Source organism: Miscanthus floridulus, chromosome 19, assembly GCF_019320115.1.
Source record: "Miscanthus floridulus cultivar M001 chromosome 19, ASM1932011v1, whole genome shotgun sequence".
Classification (NCBI taxonomy): domain Eukaryota; kingdom Viridiplantae; phylum Streptophyta; class Magnoliopsida; order Poales; family Poaceae; genus Miscanthus; species Miscanthus floridulus.
In genome coordinates this window covers 94,284,121-94,301,076 of record NC_089598.1, presented here as the reverse complement: position 1 = coordinate 94,301,076, position 16,956 = coordinate 94,284,121, and the positions used below count along the sequence as shown (strand labels likewise).

General features: G+C 47.8%; 1 protein-coding gene and 3 pseudogenes across 1 annotated transcript; 2 read left to right on the top strand and 2 right to left on the bottom strand.

Annotated features, from left to right (window-relative positions):
* Positions 1-66: 66 nt before the first annotated feature.
* Positions 67-3,416, bottom strand: LOC136527608 (phosphoglycerate kinase, cytosolic). The gene is made up of 7 exons (XM_066520396.1): positions 3,286-3,416; positions 2,976-3,184; positions 2,024-2,101; positions 1,654-1,914; positions 1,142-1,459; positions 536-694; positions 67-461 (listed from the first exon to the last, which is right to left on the bottom strand). The coding sequence occupies exons 2-7, from the start codon at positions 3,168-3,170 to the stop codon at positions 267-269; spliced, it is 1,206 nt and encodes a 401-aa protein (XP_066376493.1). The 5' UTR covers positions 3,171-3,184; positions 3,286-3,416; the 3' UTR covers positions 67-266.
* A 987-nt stretch (positions 3,417-4,403) lies between these two features.
* Positions 4,404-7,277, top strand: LOC136526402 (uncharacterized; annotated as a pseudogene).
* Positions 7,278-8,681: 1,404 nt separating this feature from the next.
* LOC136526401 (uncharacterized) lies at positions 8,682-9,684 on the top strand (annotated as a pseudogene).
* Positions 9,685-12,541: 2,857 nt separating this feature from the next.
* LOC136526400 (BTB/POZ and MATH domain-containing protein 2-like) lies at positions 12,542-14,927 on the bottom strand (annotated as a pseudogene).
* Positions 14,928-16,956: the final 2,029 nt, after the last annotated feature.

Below are 16,956 nucleotides of genomic sequence, written 5' to 3'. Positions count from 1 at the left end.
GCGACTATGTATGTCACCATGAAATACGTGAAGTACCAAACAGCAAACTGAGGCTGGCAACCAGACTTCCAGAGTCCAAGCACGGCTACTGTAAAAAGGGTTTGAGTAAAGGAAGGATAAAACACATCCCATGTCATATCAGTTTGTTCCGGGCACACCTCCATTTTATTCACTGCTCATCTGGCAAAACTAGAAAAGACGCGCCTAGTTTCCTGGACAGGAGAAGAGGACTTGCATTTTTGCACTAAATATACTGCAGTACCGGCCTACGCGTCGTCAAGAGCAAGGACACCTGGGAGGGTCTTGCCTTCCAACAGCTCCAGGCTCGCGCCACCGCCAGTCGAAATGTGGCTCATCTTGTCCGCCAGCCCAGCCTTCTCGACCGCAGCGACAGAGTCTCCTCCTCCAATGATGGTTGTCACGCCTTTAGCAGTGATTTCAGCTAACTTCTTGGCAATCGCCTGAACAAATAGGCGATGAATTTAGCTTAGAGAACACAGAGATGCAAATAACTCGTATGCAAGGTATCACTCACATCAGTGCCAGCTGCAAACTTCTCAAACTCGAAAACTCCCATAGGCCCATTCCAGATGACAGTCTTGGTGGTCTCCAAAGTCTCACTGAAAGTCTTGATGGAGTCAGGGCCAATATCCAGGCCCATCCAACCATCAGGGATAGATGATGCAGGCACAGTCTGCAAATGACGGCAGGTGTCAGCATGAGCAGAGTGAGAGAACAGCTATATTTTCAAAGATACGAGGAAACTTGGTATAACACTTCCACTTTTTACCATTGCCAAGGTGCAAATAGCTTGACTTACTCAACAGAGTTTTGTTGGTGCAGGTTCTACATTACATTGTTCAGTTGCTACCCAAGATAATTCGAGAAGACACTTCACGTAGGCTAACATGAATAATTAAAAAAGGGCGTACCCAGTGCAGAGAGCTCCCGCTCTGTGTGGGGTCTGGGGAAGGGTGTTAGTGGCAAGCCTTACCCTCGCCTGTGCAATGCGAGGAGACCGCGACTCGAACCCGGGACCTTCCGGTCACAGGCGGTAAGACTCTACCGCTTGCACCAGGCCCACCCTTCGCTAACATGAATAATTGCAATAAAAAAATCTACATCTTTTGTAGGAGCTTACCTTGCTGTCAGCATCTGCAGCAAATTTGTCAGCCACTACAACATCAGTGGGAAGCAAGAGTGAAACCCCCTTTGACTTGGCTTTCTCAATAAGTGAAGTTGCCAGTTCAAGCTTGTCTTCCTCAACAAGAGATTTGCCTATAGCATATCCCTGGGCCTTGTAAAATGTGAATATCATACCACCACCAAGGATGAGGATGTCAACCTTAGCCAATAGAGACTCAATCACCCCTATCTTCGTTGACACCTTTGATCCACCAACAATTGCAGCGAATGGCTTCTTTGGGTTGGCAACAGCACCAACAAGATAGTCAAGTTCCTGAAATGTGAGAGCTCTTAGTTGAAAGATGAAAACAATATTGCAGAACCTTTCAATGCTGTCAAGTTGCAGGTAATTGGAAGCTGACCCTCAGCCAATGAAAAGACATCAGGGCTTTGCAACTTGAAAAGGAAAAAGAGTATTGATTCTTCACAATGAAGTACATAACAGACTAACTGAACTTCAGAAAATACCTTCTGCATAAGGAAGCCAGCCACAGCAGGTTTCAAATACTTGGTAACTCCCTCTGTTGAAGCATGGGCTCTGTGTGCCGTACCAAAGGCATCATTTACATAGAGATCAGCAACGGATGCCAGCTTCTTGGCAAATTCAGGGTCATTCTTCTCTTCCTCCTTGTAGAACCTAACATTTTCTAAAAGCAGAACACCTCCGTCTGGTAAAGAAGCAGCCAACTCCTGAACTTCCTCACCAATGCAGTCATTGGCCATAACAACCTTTTAACAATGTATATAAGCAAATAAAGGGCAGATAAGATGAGTTATTGTTCGAGTCTTTCATACTATGTACAAGAACGAACATGAGCTATATTTTCATAATGCATACATTAACTCCAAGGAGCTCAGACAAGCGCGGGACAAGAGGCTTCAAGCTGTACTTGGGAGTGACACCTTTTGGACGTCCCTGAAGAGACAACAGTAACTGTATTAGAATGACGTGATCAAGTGAAACGATTAAAGTAGTTATAAGCTTAAATATGATTAGGGAGGAACAAATTTTTCTCCAAAGCATAGAATATTTGGTCTGCTACTTATTAAGGGAAATCTCGAGTTTGGGTTGACCTAATAAAAGTTGAAAATCACATCATGTTACTAACCAGTGGCTGCTCCATTAGTGTATCCATGTCTTGACTGACATCCACAATTCAAGTGCCACAAGATGTAATTAATGTAGGTTCATTGTTACCTTATGGGACTCGAACATGTAATATATTGGTTACCAGGCATTGGCTGTAATGTAGGTAACAAACCACATCATTTGAAGAAGAAAGTCTCAAACTAAAGACTGAAACCAGCATGTTAGAAACATCGCTTCAAATTTTGATGACTAAAGACAATTACTGAACAATTGATTACAGAAATTACATGATTAATCAAATGGGCATGTCTCTAAGTTAAAAGATGCAGTCTTGTACCACTCTGAACCTAATATCACCCTTTTCTTTAAGTGTAACCATCAACCTAACTATTACTGCAACCAAACTAAGAAAATTTCTAGTAATCACCTTTTGACTGACAGTGATGGTAGATTTGGCACATAAATAGAATTCAGGCCGCGCTTATCTTTCCTAAATACTGAATAACAGGTATCGATACTAGTACAAATGTACTCCCATGCTACAAATCACACCTGAATACTGAATAGAATCTTACACAGGACTGTACCCGATGTTACCAGTCGCCCAAATCAGCATCATATCTCATACACTCGAGCACAAATCGTAGAAAATTAACCTAGTTGACAGACAGCTGACACAGAGCAAGAAACCGCTGCTCACCAGATGGCTGGCCAGGATGACCTTGGCGCCCTTGTCCATCAAGAACTTGATGGTGGGGACGGACGCGCGGATGCGGGTGTCGTCGGTGATCTTCTGGCTGTCGTCCAGCGGCACGTTGAGGTCGGCGCGGAGGAACACCTTCTTCCCCTTCAGATCCGCCTCCGTCAGGGTGCCCACGCTCCGCTTGGTCGCCATTCCTCCCCTAAACCCTGCGCCAAATCCGATCCCACAAGTCACGGCAACGATTTTCGCCCGACACCAGGCGTCAACTGAATCGTGTACTGATCGAGAGGCGGAGATGGAAGCCTACCAGGGAAAAAGCTGGTCGGATTCTTGGGGGCTGATTGATTTGGGTCCGAGGTGCGGTGGGAAGAACAGGAGCAGCTTTGTTTACGAGGGGAATTTTACATATTTACAAGATCGCCACTCATCTGTTTTTCTCATCCTTACCATGGCTCTTACGGATTTAACATATTTAAAAAACCGTGCGTCTTCGTTTTACCACATTTACGCACGCCACGGCGACACAGTGGCGCATAGTCAGCAGGGCGCAGCAAAATGACCTGTCTGCCCCTGGCTATTTGGAAGAAGGGAAAACGGGCCGGGCCAGTCGCTCGCTCGCCCATTTTCTCGTGCAGGCAACGCCGACGCCCAACGCGTTCTCTTCTTCCCCGTGAACATCGTCGCCGCCTGCTTCTTCTTGGTCCCCTTCTTCTATAGCTCGCCCGCCGTCGCCACGCCTACTCTCCCTCCGGCTGTCCCTTGAGCCACGGCGCCAGCTGCTGCTCGCGACGGATGAAGGTACATGGCCCCTGCTGCCCCCTTTGCACCCACATTCCATGGCATTTAGGGTTAGGGTTCATGGGTGTACGCATGGCGGGCAGCCCGTCCTGCGTCCGCAAGCGTTGCGTCCTCGTTCGTGGGCTTCTGGGGCGGCCGTATTTAGCCACGTACGTGAGTGCGTCCTTTGGTGCGGCGGCCGCAAGCCCGCAATCCTGTTTGTGGCCGTTGCCCGCACAGAAACAAGAAGCTAGTGATTGGTTGTGTACGTCCGTGTTCATTTTTAATTTACTTCACAATTTTTCTAGTGATCCGTACGTTAGCTAAAAAATATGCATAAATTACAGAAAATACTATGTATCATTAGGAATATGTGTCTGATTTTTTTTACATTTTCCCCCCATTCATGAGCTATCAGAAAAAATGCAAGTTAGCATCTATCAACATACATACAGATAAAAATCATATGCTGATGGCTGCTATCACTGCCTCGCCATAAGCTCTGAACAAGTCTGAGCTGGCTGCTGCTTTTCATCCCCCCATATTTTGGTTCTGGCTCTGCCACTAATGGTTGCTCACTTTATCTCCATCCGTTTTTGCTTCGTAGGATTCTGATGTAGTAGGTGGCGTCAATCAATCGAGGTCACAATGGCAAGCAGTGACTGCCCGCCTTGGTAAGTGTTACCAACTTAAGCTGTGCAGTGGGTTGGATAATCTTTGACTCTGTATTTCGTTCATTGTGGTTGATTATGCCAGGATCGATCCTGGCTCTGCATTTAGACTAGTTGTTAAAGTTGTTAAATATGTTGCTAATGGTGAGTATGGCCTAGTCAAGATGGCAGAGCAGCAACACGACTTATGATTTGACAGGAACAGTGAGTATACCCTGGCTTTGTTTCATGAGGATTTAGCCACTAGGATTATATGGGGGGCATCTCAAACACTTTCAGTGTGGGTTCTTGACCAAGATACTGGGTCTGAGTGGAAGATTAGGAGGGATGAGCATTTGCAGCAGATGGTTAAGGACAGATGGGATGAGAGGATGGCTTTCATTGCAGTAGATGTTGTGAGCAAAGGTGGTGTACAGACAAAGGCAGTTCTACAGCAAGATGTGTCTCTGGTGTCACCAATGGGTCTCATGTTGGACCAAGTCATGTGCCTGATGATGCTGAGGGGTGTGGTGATACTTGCAGATCCCCACCAGCACCCCCACTCCCTACTGAACAGCCTATAGCAGTTGATTGGAATACACTAACCATACAAGAGAATCCTGATGATGATGGCTTAGCTACACAGCTTGTTGATGAGGAACAGGTATATGAGGCAATGGGATTCAAGGAAGTAGAGGCACAAGAAGCCGCAGAAAAGAGGTTCCCATTCCAGTTATCACAGCAGAGATGCAAGCAGATATGAATGAAGCAGCTGTCAATGTTGATGACACAATTGATGCAGAGCCAATGTATGAATGGGATAGGGACAATCCAGATATGAGTGTTGGCACATGCTATCCCAGCATGGATGAGTTTAGGCTAGCTATCAGGCAGCATGCTATAAGGAAGGAGTTTGAGCTTGATACTGAGCATTCAGACAAAGAAAGGTTCAGGGGTAAATGTGCTGCTCTAGGCTGTCCATGGTTTATTAGAGCTAGAACCCAGCACGATGACAGTGTCAGGGTATAAATTCTGAATTGTTTATGAACCTGTTGTTTTTTTGTTTTATAACTGTACTTTCTGCATTTTACTCCTTTTTTGTGTTTACTGCCTTGTTTGTTCTGATGTTTTGTTCTGTTTGCAAAATGCAGATACAAATCAATAAGGGGGTCCATAAATGTCCATCTACAAAAAGGGTTGTGAACAAGATGGCATCTATAAGCTAGGTGGCAGAGAGAGCAATTCCATTGCTAAAGAAGAAGCCATCAATGGGGGCTACAGAAGTAAAAAAGGAGTTGAAGTACAAATATGGCATTGAAATCCCCTACCAGACAGTGTACAATGGGACAAAGAGAGCATCAGACAAGCTATTTGGTAAGTGGAGTGATTCTTTCGATTGGTTGTATAGATTCAAGGCAGAGATAGAATTGAGATCACCTGGTACTGTGGTGGAGATAGACACTATCACTGATGAGGATGGTAAAGTTAGGTTTAGCAGATTTTTCTATGCATTCAAAGCTAGTATAGATGGATTTGTGAATGGCTGTAGGCCTTATATCAGTGTAGACTCCACAGCTCTGAATGGCATGTGGAATGGCCACATGCCTGCAGCATTAGCATTAGATGGCCACAACTGGATGTTTCCTGTGGCCTTTGGTTTTTTTGACTCTGAGACAAAGGATAACTGGGTCTGGTTTATGGAACAACTTAGAAAATCCATAGGACCCTATGGAAAAGCTTGCTATCTGCACTGATGCATGCAAGGGGTTAGAGTCAGCAGTTAAAATAGTGTTTCCACAGGCTGAGATGAGAGAATGTTTTAGGCACCTAATGGAAAACATGAAGAAGTACTACAGTGGTGATGTGTATGGGAAGAATATGTGGCCTGCAGCAAGAGCTTATTCAGCACACAAGTTCAAGTTCTTTTTTGACAAGGTCTTGGCAGCCAGTCCAGATGTGCAGAAATGGCTGACAGAGCACCATCCCTTTCTGTGGGCAAGAAGTAAATTCTGTGATGACATCAAATGTGACTACATCAACAACAATTTAGCAGAATCTTGGAATGCTTGGATCAAAGAACACAAGGACCTGCCTGTGCATATGATGGCTGATGCTATTAGAGAGAAGATCATGGTTTTGTTTGCCAAAAGGAGAAAGATTTCTACAGCCCTGTCTCCTGGTATATTGCAGGCTGTCATCCATCAACTTAATGCAGCATCAAGAGGTCTAGGACACTTGAACATTTCCAGTGGCCACCCTAATCAAGCTGAGGTTACAGAGGTCTACAAGGATGAAGAAGTTCGAAGACATGTTGTGTATTTATCTCAGAAAATATGCACATGTAGACAGTGGCAGATAACTGGTAAACCATGTCCACATGCCTTGGCTTGTGATTACCAGCATGAGGCAACCTGACATGGGAGCATTTGTACACCACTACTACTCAGTGCAAAAGTTTCAGGCAGCATATGCAGGCATAGTTCCTAACATAACTGATAGGAATCAGTGGCCTGAGGTGGACAAGGGCTTCAAGCTGTAACCTCCAGCACAGAAAAAGAGAGAAGTAGGTAGGCTGAGGAAGAATAGGATTAAATCAGCAAGGGAGGCAGGTGGAAAAGCTACTAGGACAAGTCAAGTGCCCTAACTACAATGAGTATGGTCATAGGGGTGGTAGCTGGAAATGTTCCATCACTAGAACCAAGAAAAGGTGATTTCTTAACTCATGTATTTAATTTGTTTACTAGTTGTTGTAATTACTAACTTATTTTGTTATTGTTGCAGGAAAAGAACCAAGAAGAGTAATGTTCAGGTTGGGAGGAAGAAAGCAAACAAAGGTGCTGTTGGTGATGAAGCAGTCACTCCAAGAACCTAGAAGAGCACTAGCAAGGGAAGCTATAGCAAAAGCAAGGAGGGATGTTGAAGAAGCTGAACTCAAGGCTACGGCAGCAAGACAAGCAGCAGAAGCAGCAGCTAGGGAAGAAATTGAGGCTACAAGAAATGAGTTATCTGCAACTCATGCATAGGAAGATGTCCTAGAAGCCTTGGCTTTAGAAGTTGATGTCCCTAGAAACTACAAAAGCTAGGAGGTATGCTATTGAGTCTACAGCTAGGAGTTCATGTCCCTTGCTGTACCATGACTTTTATTGTTTTGAACAGGAACCTATTCTCAGAAGATGAACTGCAAATTGAGCCTGTCAAGAAAATGACACCTAGGAAGAAGAAGTTGGCAAAGAAAGTGAGGAAGAACTAAGGATGAACTGGGAACTTAAGATGAACCAGAACATTGCTTTTATTTTGCTAAGAGCTTGAACTCTTGATAATATGTGTAATTGGCCAGAACTTTTATTTTGCATGGCCTTCTATTGTAATCAAATGGGCATAACTATCAGCATGCTGTCGTGTGTAATGGGCAAAGGCCAAAAACTCTATATGTATGGCCACAATGTGCCCCTATTTGGTTGTCAGAAACAAGTACTTTATGTAGTGATCTTAATTTTTCCATAGCTGATGTGCCTATCTTATTTGGTTGTCATATGTGATACTATGTAATGTGCCTCTATTACTTTGCATGGACACAATGTGCCTCTCTTATTTTAGATGGCCACAATTTGCCTCTCTTAATTAGCATGGCTAGAATGTTCTTATTTTTTTATTGCCATATGATTCATTCAAACACAGACAACATGACAGTTCCAGGCCTGGGGAAATAGAATGGACAAGCGAGCGCCTGGGCCGGCCAGTTTTCCTGTCTTTGAGCGGGCGAGCAAATGGGCAGGGGCAGCCAAGTCTTTTTGCAGGGCACTATTGACTGTGTCATGTCGCCGTGGCGTGCCAGACGAGCAAATATGGCAAAACGAAGACGCACGATTTTTAAAGATGCTAAATCTGTAAGAGCCATCGTAAGGATGAGAAACGGATGAGTGGCGATCTTAATAATGGTAAATATGTAAAATTTCTGGTTACGAGGAAGCCACGGGAAGGTGCTAAAATTTCTTTAAGGGTTATTTTGATCTAGGCCATTACAATTCTTCGAGTTTTAAGAAACGCCATTATAATTCACCTATTTGGAGATCTGCCATTACAATTTCATCTCTCCCGCATCCATACCATTTTCTACGGCTGCCGCGTACAAGGCCCACTGTCAGGCACGTATGCCTACCGGAAAGACGTACGGACGTCAAGTCCGCGTCACATCCGTCAGACGGGGCGCGTGTGCGAGCAGCCAACGCCACCACCACCGCGGGCGCGCGCGAGCACCTGCAGTCCTAGCACGCCGATGCGGCAACCACCCTCGCCGGCGACCTCCATCTCCCGCTCCACCGTCCACAGCACCATCACCACCTCCCCCGTGACGAACTTCTCCTCGCTGCTATGGCTCACCTCGGCGCTGGCAGCCACGTGAGTTCGTGGACGAGGTGCGCCCCTCCGAGGAGGAGATCGACAGGCATAACGCTGACACGGCGGTGCGCTGTCGGCTTCCCACGGCAGCAGCGACCGAGAATCCGTGCCCGCGCCTTGCGGCGGCGGCGGGTCGCTCGCCCACGACTGTGCGCGCGTCTAGGAGCTGACGGTCGCGGTGGTTGTAGCTGGGGCAGCGAAGCCCCTGGCTCACGCTCGCCCGCAACGGATGGCCGCGGTAGCGGCGAGTGGGAGATCTTCGTGGATCTCATGGCCCGCGGCCGTGGCAGGGGCAGGGCCGCCGGCAGGGAGAAGAAGGACCGTGCTGACATCGACATGTCGGTCTGCGTCGACGGCGAGCGAGTGCTCCACATCCGGCGCCTGCGCTGGAAGTTCCGAGGCAGCGAGCGGGTCGACCTCGGGGGCGGCCACGGCGTCCAGGTCTCCTGGGACCTCCACAACTGGCTCTTCCCCCGCGTGAGCCGCCCCCCGCGGACGCCTCCACACACGCCCACGCCCACGCGGTGCTCGTCTTCCGATTCGATCTCGCCAGCGGCGGCGGCGAGGAGCGACAGGCGGATTTGGGGAAGGATCCCTCCTCCCCCGACAAGGCCGTGAGGAGGAACAAGGGCATCTGGGGATGAGGCTACCTCGTGCGGTGGGGGCAACGGGACTGGAGCGAGACGGGCAGCAATGGCGAGAGGAGGAGGGGCAGGGTGCGGAGGCTGGCCAAGGAGAGCTCGTCGGCGGCGGTGTCCGTGGCATCCTCGACGGCGTCGTGGGCCAGTGGCTCCACGGTGATGGACTAGGCCAGCCCCGAGGAGGCCGAGATGCAGCGCGGCAACGGCTTCTCGCTGCTGATCTACGCCTGGAAGAGCTAACACCGACGACAACGGCATGGTTCCGATTCCGATCCATTGCCCGGAAGTCGTGCGTGGCGCACTCCGCGGCGTCGACGGTCGAGAGAAGAACGGCGCATGCGAACAAAGGCTGCCAGGACGCTTGCCAGTTAGGGATGAAAACGGATCGAATACGAACGGATATCACTAATATTACATTTGTTTTCATATTTCTGTCCGGATTCGGATTCGAATACGGGTAGTGTCAACCATATCGGATAGGATACGATTGGATATCGACATCATAAATATGCGATTTGAGTATTCGGATATGGATATAGTATCGTATGTTGAATATCCGGACTCGGATACGAACAGATCTGAACCCCTTTAAACGGATTCGGTCTCGAATACGGTTGGAAAATATCCGTACCGTTTTCGGCCCAACCTTGCCGCCGCGTCGAAGAAGTCCGCGAGCCGCGCCGCTGCCCGTGGGGGCCGAAGGCGGAGCGACGCCGCTCAATCGCTCATCCACGACGGCCTGCGTGCGAGCGACAGCGGGCTCGGTCGGAGGAGACAGTATGCCTTCCGTAGGCATACGTGCCTGATAGTGGGCCTTATACGCGGCAGCCATAGAAAATGGTACGGATGCGGGAGAGATGAAATTGTAATGGTAAATCTTCGAATAGGTGAATTATAATGGCGTTTCTCAAAACTCGAAGAATTGTAATGGCCTGGATCAAAATAACCCTTTCTTTGTAGCGTTGGCCGTTGAGGAGAGGCTCGTCGTCGCCGAAATGGGCCCAAGTGTCGTCGTTGTTGACACGTGGGTTCCAGTGGTCAGTGGGCCGTAACCGTTTGGGTGGGCAGCGCTCGAGGGTTTTATGCGTGCGGCGCCGTGGGTTTGTACACGCGGATTAGTCAGTGCGGTGGCCGGTGCCGTTGGGCCTGGAAGCGTATGGACGGCCCAGATTGAATTGCATCAAAGGATATTGCTCTTTTTCTCTGTTTTTTAATTTTTTGATGATGAGATGAGAGAAGAAGCTTCTGTAATGTGACGCGTGGAAATGGGCTTCGACGTGGCTGTGGACATGTGGCTGTCGTTATCTGCAGTTGCATGATTTTGCTCTGCAATCAGTGCACTTCTAAAATTTACCGAAAACGCTATGGGCCTGTTCGCTGGAAGGAATTCTGGAGGAATTTAGATGATTTGGAGGAATACTGGAGGAATCTGTGAGAGGAAAACACTATTCTGAATGAAAAAAAGAAGCGAATCAAGTCGGGTTTAGAGCATGCGAACGGGGCCTATGTCAGGGCATCCGATCCAATAGGATTCCGTGGCACGCCGTCGTTGTTGGGCCACGACACCGGTCGAGCGGCCCAACGACTACGACTCATCGTTGCTAAAAAATAATACTCCGCTCTTATTTTTTCTTTCCTGATTTCCCGCAGCGTCCGCATCTAGTAATTAGGCCCTGTTTGTTTCCGCTTCTCCCAGACACGCTTGGATTATAATCTAAGCGAAGATTTTCTCGCTTCTCGCTTTTCGCTTCTCGTAGTTCAAATCTCTGAAGCGGCTTACCACATAAGCGAGAATCGGTGGAAATAAGCAAAACGTTTGGCGGGATTCTCGCTTATTTCCACCGATAAGCCGCTTATAAGCGGAAACGAACAGGGCCTAGCTCTCCTATTTCACGCTCAAAATCCAAAGCTAATTTTTAGTCTTGATAACTGTTATAACATTGTGGAAAACCCTTGTCATCAAAATGGGCAAGTGGCATCCTTCTTGAACTAAATATATAACAAAAAGTATTAATATTTATGATGTGTATCATTATCAAACATATATTTTTATAAATAAATTTATTGGGAGATGCGTGGAAATAGGCTTTGACATACCTGTCGTTTGTTTCGCACCCTTTGCTCCATTCTCTGCACCTTTTGCTCCAGTGGCAACTGTTTCCAGAATGCTTAAAAAGTCAAAGTTTATTCTTTCTTTTCTTCATAGATGAATAATCAGAGTTGATGAAATGCTAAAAGACTTGATACGGAGGCAATTGCTGAATGTCAGTGCCTTCCTGTATTCTCTCTTTCTCGCCGTTCTCGCTCTGTAGCTACTTGCCTTGCCTTCCTCCGTCATCAGTGGCAGGAACGCTTCAAATTCGCCTTCTCCATGGCTCCATCCACATCTCTGCCGAAGGGCGAAGGCCATCCTTCAGCAGCGGCAGCATCTTGTCTCGCCACCTGCCTCCAAGGGCTCATCATCATCTCTATAAATTCAAGGAACGACACCGGGCAATGCTAACATCCCTCTAGAAATAGTCTCGAAATCTAGGAGACGCACAAAAGTAAGGATGGTAATCTGAAGGACCTCTCACTCCCATTTGCCGTCTGATATCTCAGTTCTATAGATTTTGAAATAGATTAATTCACTAATAATACTGTATCTGAATTTTTCTGAATAATTAAGCTTCAAGCATAATCATAAACAAATAAAGAAAGAAAAAAATAAACACTAGAAACCACATAGGACTGCTTTCTGTCTCCTAGAGTAGAATATAATGCCCAACTACTACTTAGGTCCCGTTTGACAGGGCTTCACTTCACTAGTGAAGTCATTTTTTTTGGCTTTAGCTCCACAAACAGTTCCACCGGTGGAGCTGAAGCGGTTTTGGTAAACCGTTTGGCAAAATGACTTTCTTGTGAGAGCATGTTTTTAGGGGCCTGGAGGAGGAGCCGGGAGAAGCAACTTTTTTTTTTGCTCCATCTCACCCCAAATCACTGTGAGAGCATGTTTTTAGGGGCTTCACAAGTAAAGCTATTTTACTTTACCCCGTTTGATAGAAAACGGCTCCAAACAGTTTCTGAAATCGATGGAGAAGCCCTGCCAAACGGGACCTTATTCTTTAGTGACCCTAACCAAGTGCAGCAGAAGTTCAGTCAAAACCGAGGGGCAGCTCGCCTCAAGATGCTTGTACCCTTCCGTCGCAGCGAGCGCAAAGAGATTCTCGGGGGCAGCCAAGATGAACTCGATGCAGCTGGCCTTGAGCTTGGCGCACCCGTGCTGCTCGGCCAGTGCCAGCGTGGTGGTGACGTTGCCCACGCTGATGTCCGTGGACACCTTCTCCTCGCACATCCTCTTGAGCCGCTCTAGCCCGTACCGGTCCGCGGCTTCCAGGAGATGCTGCGCCATCGCCGTCGCCTGCCACCCGCTCCGCTCCAGCTCCGGCGCCGTGTCGGTGTAGATGAAGCGGAGCATGGCCCTGAACACCTCCGCCTCCATGTCCTTGACCTCCACGCACGGCGCGGACGTGGACGCCTCCTTCGTGTGCCCGTACAGCTGGGCCATGAACACGGGCTACCTCGTCGCGAGCACGGACCGGTGCGCGGGGACGGACTCATCGGAGACGTGGAACGTCACGTCCGCGCCCTTCTGGCTTCGCAGCAGCTCGCCGAACTACCTGTGCAGGTCGGAGGACAGAACGCTCGGGGGCGGGCCGGCGTCCGACGCCACCGCATTCTTCGGTTCCCCGAGCAGGACGGTGATCGCGAACTGCACGAGGATGGAGTCGTCTTTCAGGTACCGACGCTGCCAACCTTCCAGCTCGCTCCGCCTGACGAGGTAGACGTCGTGGAAATCGTATCTGCGGAACGAGGCGGAGGAGATTTGGTCCGAGCACCAGTAGAGAAACGATTTTTGATCCACTTCGAAATTTGGCTTTAGTTCCGATATTTTTCGTGCCCGGGACTAGAGAAACCTTTAGTACCGGTTGGTAGCTCTAACCGGGACTAAAGGTCCTGCCCAACGGCTACTGTGGCAGCCTTTTGTTGCAGGGGACCTTTAGTCCCGGTTGGAGCTACCAACCAGGACTAAATGTTAACTTTTACTCCCGGCTGGTCCCTCCAACCGGGAGTAAAAGTCTACTCCCGGTTAGGCTCCGTCCAAGATTAGAAATGAACCTTTAGTCCCGGTTGCTGTCTCCAACCGGGACTAAAGGTCTCCAACCGAATACGGGAGCGACATTTTGTTCAACCGGGACTAGTACGTAGCGTAGCTGCTACATTAGCTAGCTAGTACATTAGCTAGCTGTTCACCGTCAGGACATGTCAGTACGTGTCTCTCTGCTAGCTAGCTGCTACGTACGTAGGAAATCAATTAGTCCCGGCTGATCCCGGCTGACCATCGAGGACTGCTAGCTAGCTGCTACACTAGTACGTAGGAAATCAATTAGTCCCGGCTAGTATTACGAGCCGGGACTAAAGATATACTTTTAGTCCCAGCTGGTATTACCAGCCGGGACTAAAGGTCTTTTAGTCCCGGGTGTTTATAGGAGCTTCGATGGGCCGGCCCAGTACGCAATATACTGGAATTGCTGGCCAGTTCCACCTATTAGCACGACCTCGCTTGTTCAGAAAAGTGAAAGCTAACTTAAAAGCTCAGCTCTCGAACCATGCAGCACGAACTTGAACAGGATCTGCTCTATGGGATTGTACCGCTGATCCTTGACTAAAGGTCCTTCGTACTATAGTTTATACAAAATGTTGAACATTATAAACATACGTATATTCTAGCAGCGTAGAATGCGTATTCAAAAACCAAAACGAATCATCAATTAAAAAAAGAAAAAAAAAGAAAAAAGAAATAGAAACAAAAAAAAAGAAAACCTTTAGTTCGGTAGCAGCGTGAAAAAAGAAAAAAAAAAGAAAATAGAAATAGAAACAAAAAAACCTGGTAGCAGCGTGAAAATAGAAATAGAAACAAAAAAAAAAAGAAAAAAAAAACCTACCAACCGGGACTAAAGGGTTTAGCCCCCCGGTTGGTATTACCAACCGGGACTAAAGGTCCACCTTTAATCCCGGGCGCAAAACCGGGACTAAAGGAGGGGCATTTTAGTTCTGAATTCGTGCTCCCGGTTCTAAAACCGGGACTAAAGGGGTTGGGAACCAGGAGTAAAAGTAGTTTCTCTACTGGTGGAGGAGTCGCCCAGTCCCGATTGGTTCGGATCCACCAGGCGGCAGGCGAACGACGCTGCCACCCCGCCGCCGGCTGCTTTGCTCATTAACCTGAGGCGGAACATGACCCAGCTAGCGCCGTCGGAAGGGTGGTTCGGCGGCCCCACCGACCTGTTGGCGCAGAACTGGATCTGCCAGTCGTGGCCGCCGACGGCGCATTTCCTCGGCGCGGAGAAGGACCTTGGCTTGTGCTTCGTCGCCGTGAAGCCGTTGATCTTGAACAGATGCTTGGAGCGCGCAGCCTCCGTGAGGTTCACGGAGGTGTGAGCCATGGCGGATCGAGGAGCGGGTCCGGGTGGAAGAGGAGCACGCGCGCGGTGGATCTCGCGTGAGAGAAAGGCGACGACGCCGTTCCTGCGTTCACGGTGGACAGGCAGGAGCCGTTTATATAGCATCTCAACAGAATTGCTATAAATCTCAATCATCTCCTAATATCTTGGAGCAAGATCTCAACCATGGATATACTCGTACATGGCAACCACGAGCCAAATTAATCTCTATCTCTGCGGGCCGCGCTCCCGAATTTCCTTCCCTGTTTATCGTCCATCAGGTTTACGCCGCCGTCGCCGCCACTGCTTGGTGTGCCGAGATCTCCGCCTGGTCTGCGGTGCAACCTCGCATCAGGCATGCTCCGCCTCATCTATCCGACTATCCCACGACGACTTCGTCGGAAGGGGCACGTATGCGCACCGCACTTGATCTGTCCGTCCACCTATCCCTCGGCCGGCCGGCCCAAGGTCGAGCTCCTACAGTCCTGCCCTGCCAGCCATGCTCATGTCGGTTCTGCTGCCTCATTTGATTGATTGCGATTCATTGATTCCCAGGGCTCCCCGGTTCTCCTGTGCCGTCCCCGACGACGAGCACAGCGTGGGCGCCGACACGACGCTGTCCCCGGACGCAATGGAGCTCGTCACTCGTGCCAAGGCCGCGCGCCGTTGGCGAACACCAACAGTGCACCAACAAGGTTAGCTGTGCGCTGACATCTACATCCACAATTGTGTTACTAGTTAGCATTCTGATGAGGTGTGTTACTTCCACAATTGCCAGAGATCACTTTGCATGTAGCAAAACACAGAAGGAAATGGAAACATTGGGAATTTCTCACTGTGTCACCTAAATATGTTTTTATAACTTCCTGTGAAACTATATGTTAGGTCAGGGGAAAGCAAACTTTTTTTTTAATCAGAAAGGGCAGGGCAAGTATTGAGCAAGCAGCAAGATCAATACTGAATAAATGGTTTTTGCAAAACTAAATCTGTCAGGGTTCAGGGCAAGTTAGTATTTTTATGCTGTTGATATGATCGACTTGCTCCTGTAGTGTATCTTTTTTTGATCAGATCAGAATTCAGAAAGGGCGGGGCAAGTTTTGAGCAAGCAGCATGAACGACACTGAATAAAAACACTGTTCACGGCTGAAAGTACTGTGCATGCTAAATTTTTGTGAAAGGACTGTTCCAAATGAAAAAAGAAACGGATAAGCCAGGATGAAGGTCAGCCGAACAAGGCCATGTTGTTGACATGATCGAGTTGCTCCTTAGTGTATCTTATTTTTAATCGTAAAGGGTGGGGCAAGTTTTGAGCAAGCAGCATGATCGATACTGAATAAATGGTGCTTACAAAACTAAATCTGTCAGGGTTCAGAGCAAGTTAGTAGTTTTATGTTGTTGATATGTAGGGCCCGTTCACTTCGCTGAAAAAATAAGTTGAAATATTGTTCCGACTAATTTATTGTATGAGAAAAATACTGTTTTAGCCAAAAAAAAAAACGGATTATAAAAGAAACAAACGAGGATGTTTGATTACTGCTGTTCAAATATGAATGAATGAACCTGTCCTTCTCTTGCTCTCTGACTGACAGACAGACACATGCTTCTTTTGCTTTCTGAAGAACTGTTCACAACTTTGCTATTATTATTTGGCTTGACGTGAGATAAGGTCTTGCAGCCTCTTTATACCTGTCCATACAGAATTTTCGTTCCGTGCCGAGAACCCACGTAGCAAGCTAGAAGGGTCTGTTCGATGGAGCTGTAGATCTGCACGCTATGCACGATCAAGATTAATATAAAACAGTCGATAAAACGTAACTCATCAATTAAAGTGCAGATTAGATCAATTAACAAACGATGGGCTAAACAAGATATAAGGTTGATCTAGATCAATCCCAATCGGGCAGAGTGATATTGTTGTAATTAAATAAATAATAAAAACAATAAGCAATATCGGTAACTTAATGAATCTATCAAAGACTGTCATTCTAAAGTAGAGCCGATAACTTGACCTTGATCTAGTTCATGCAGTGGG

Excerpts from the sequence above, each read along its gene's own strand:
- LOC136527608 (XM_066520396.1), bottom strand. The coding sequence starts at position 3,170 with ATGGCGACCAAGCGGAGCGTGGGCACCCTGACGGAGGCGGATCTGAAG. Across the intron at positions 695-1,141 it reads CTGCAGATGCTGACAGCAAG|ACTGTGCCTGCATCATCTAT; the intron begins GTAAGCTCCTAC and ends CGTCATTTGCAG. Across the intron at positions 462-535 it reads AGTTTGCAGCTGGCACTGAT|GCGATTGCCAAGAAGTTAGC; the intron begins GTGAGTGATACC and ends CTATTTGTTCAG.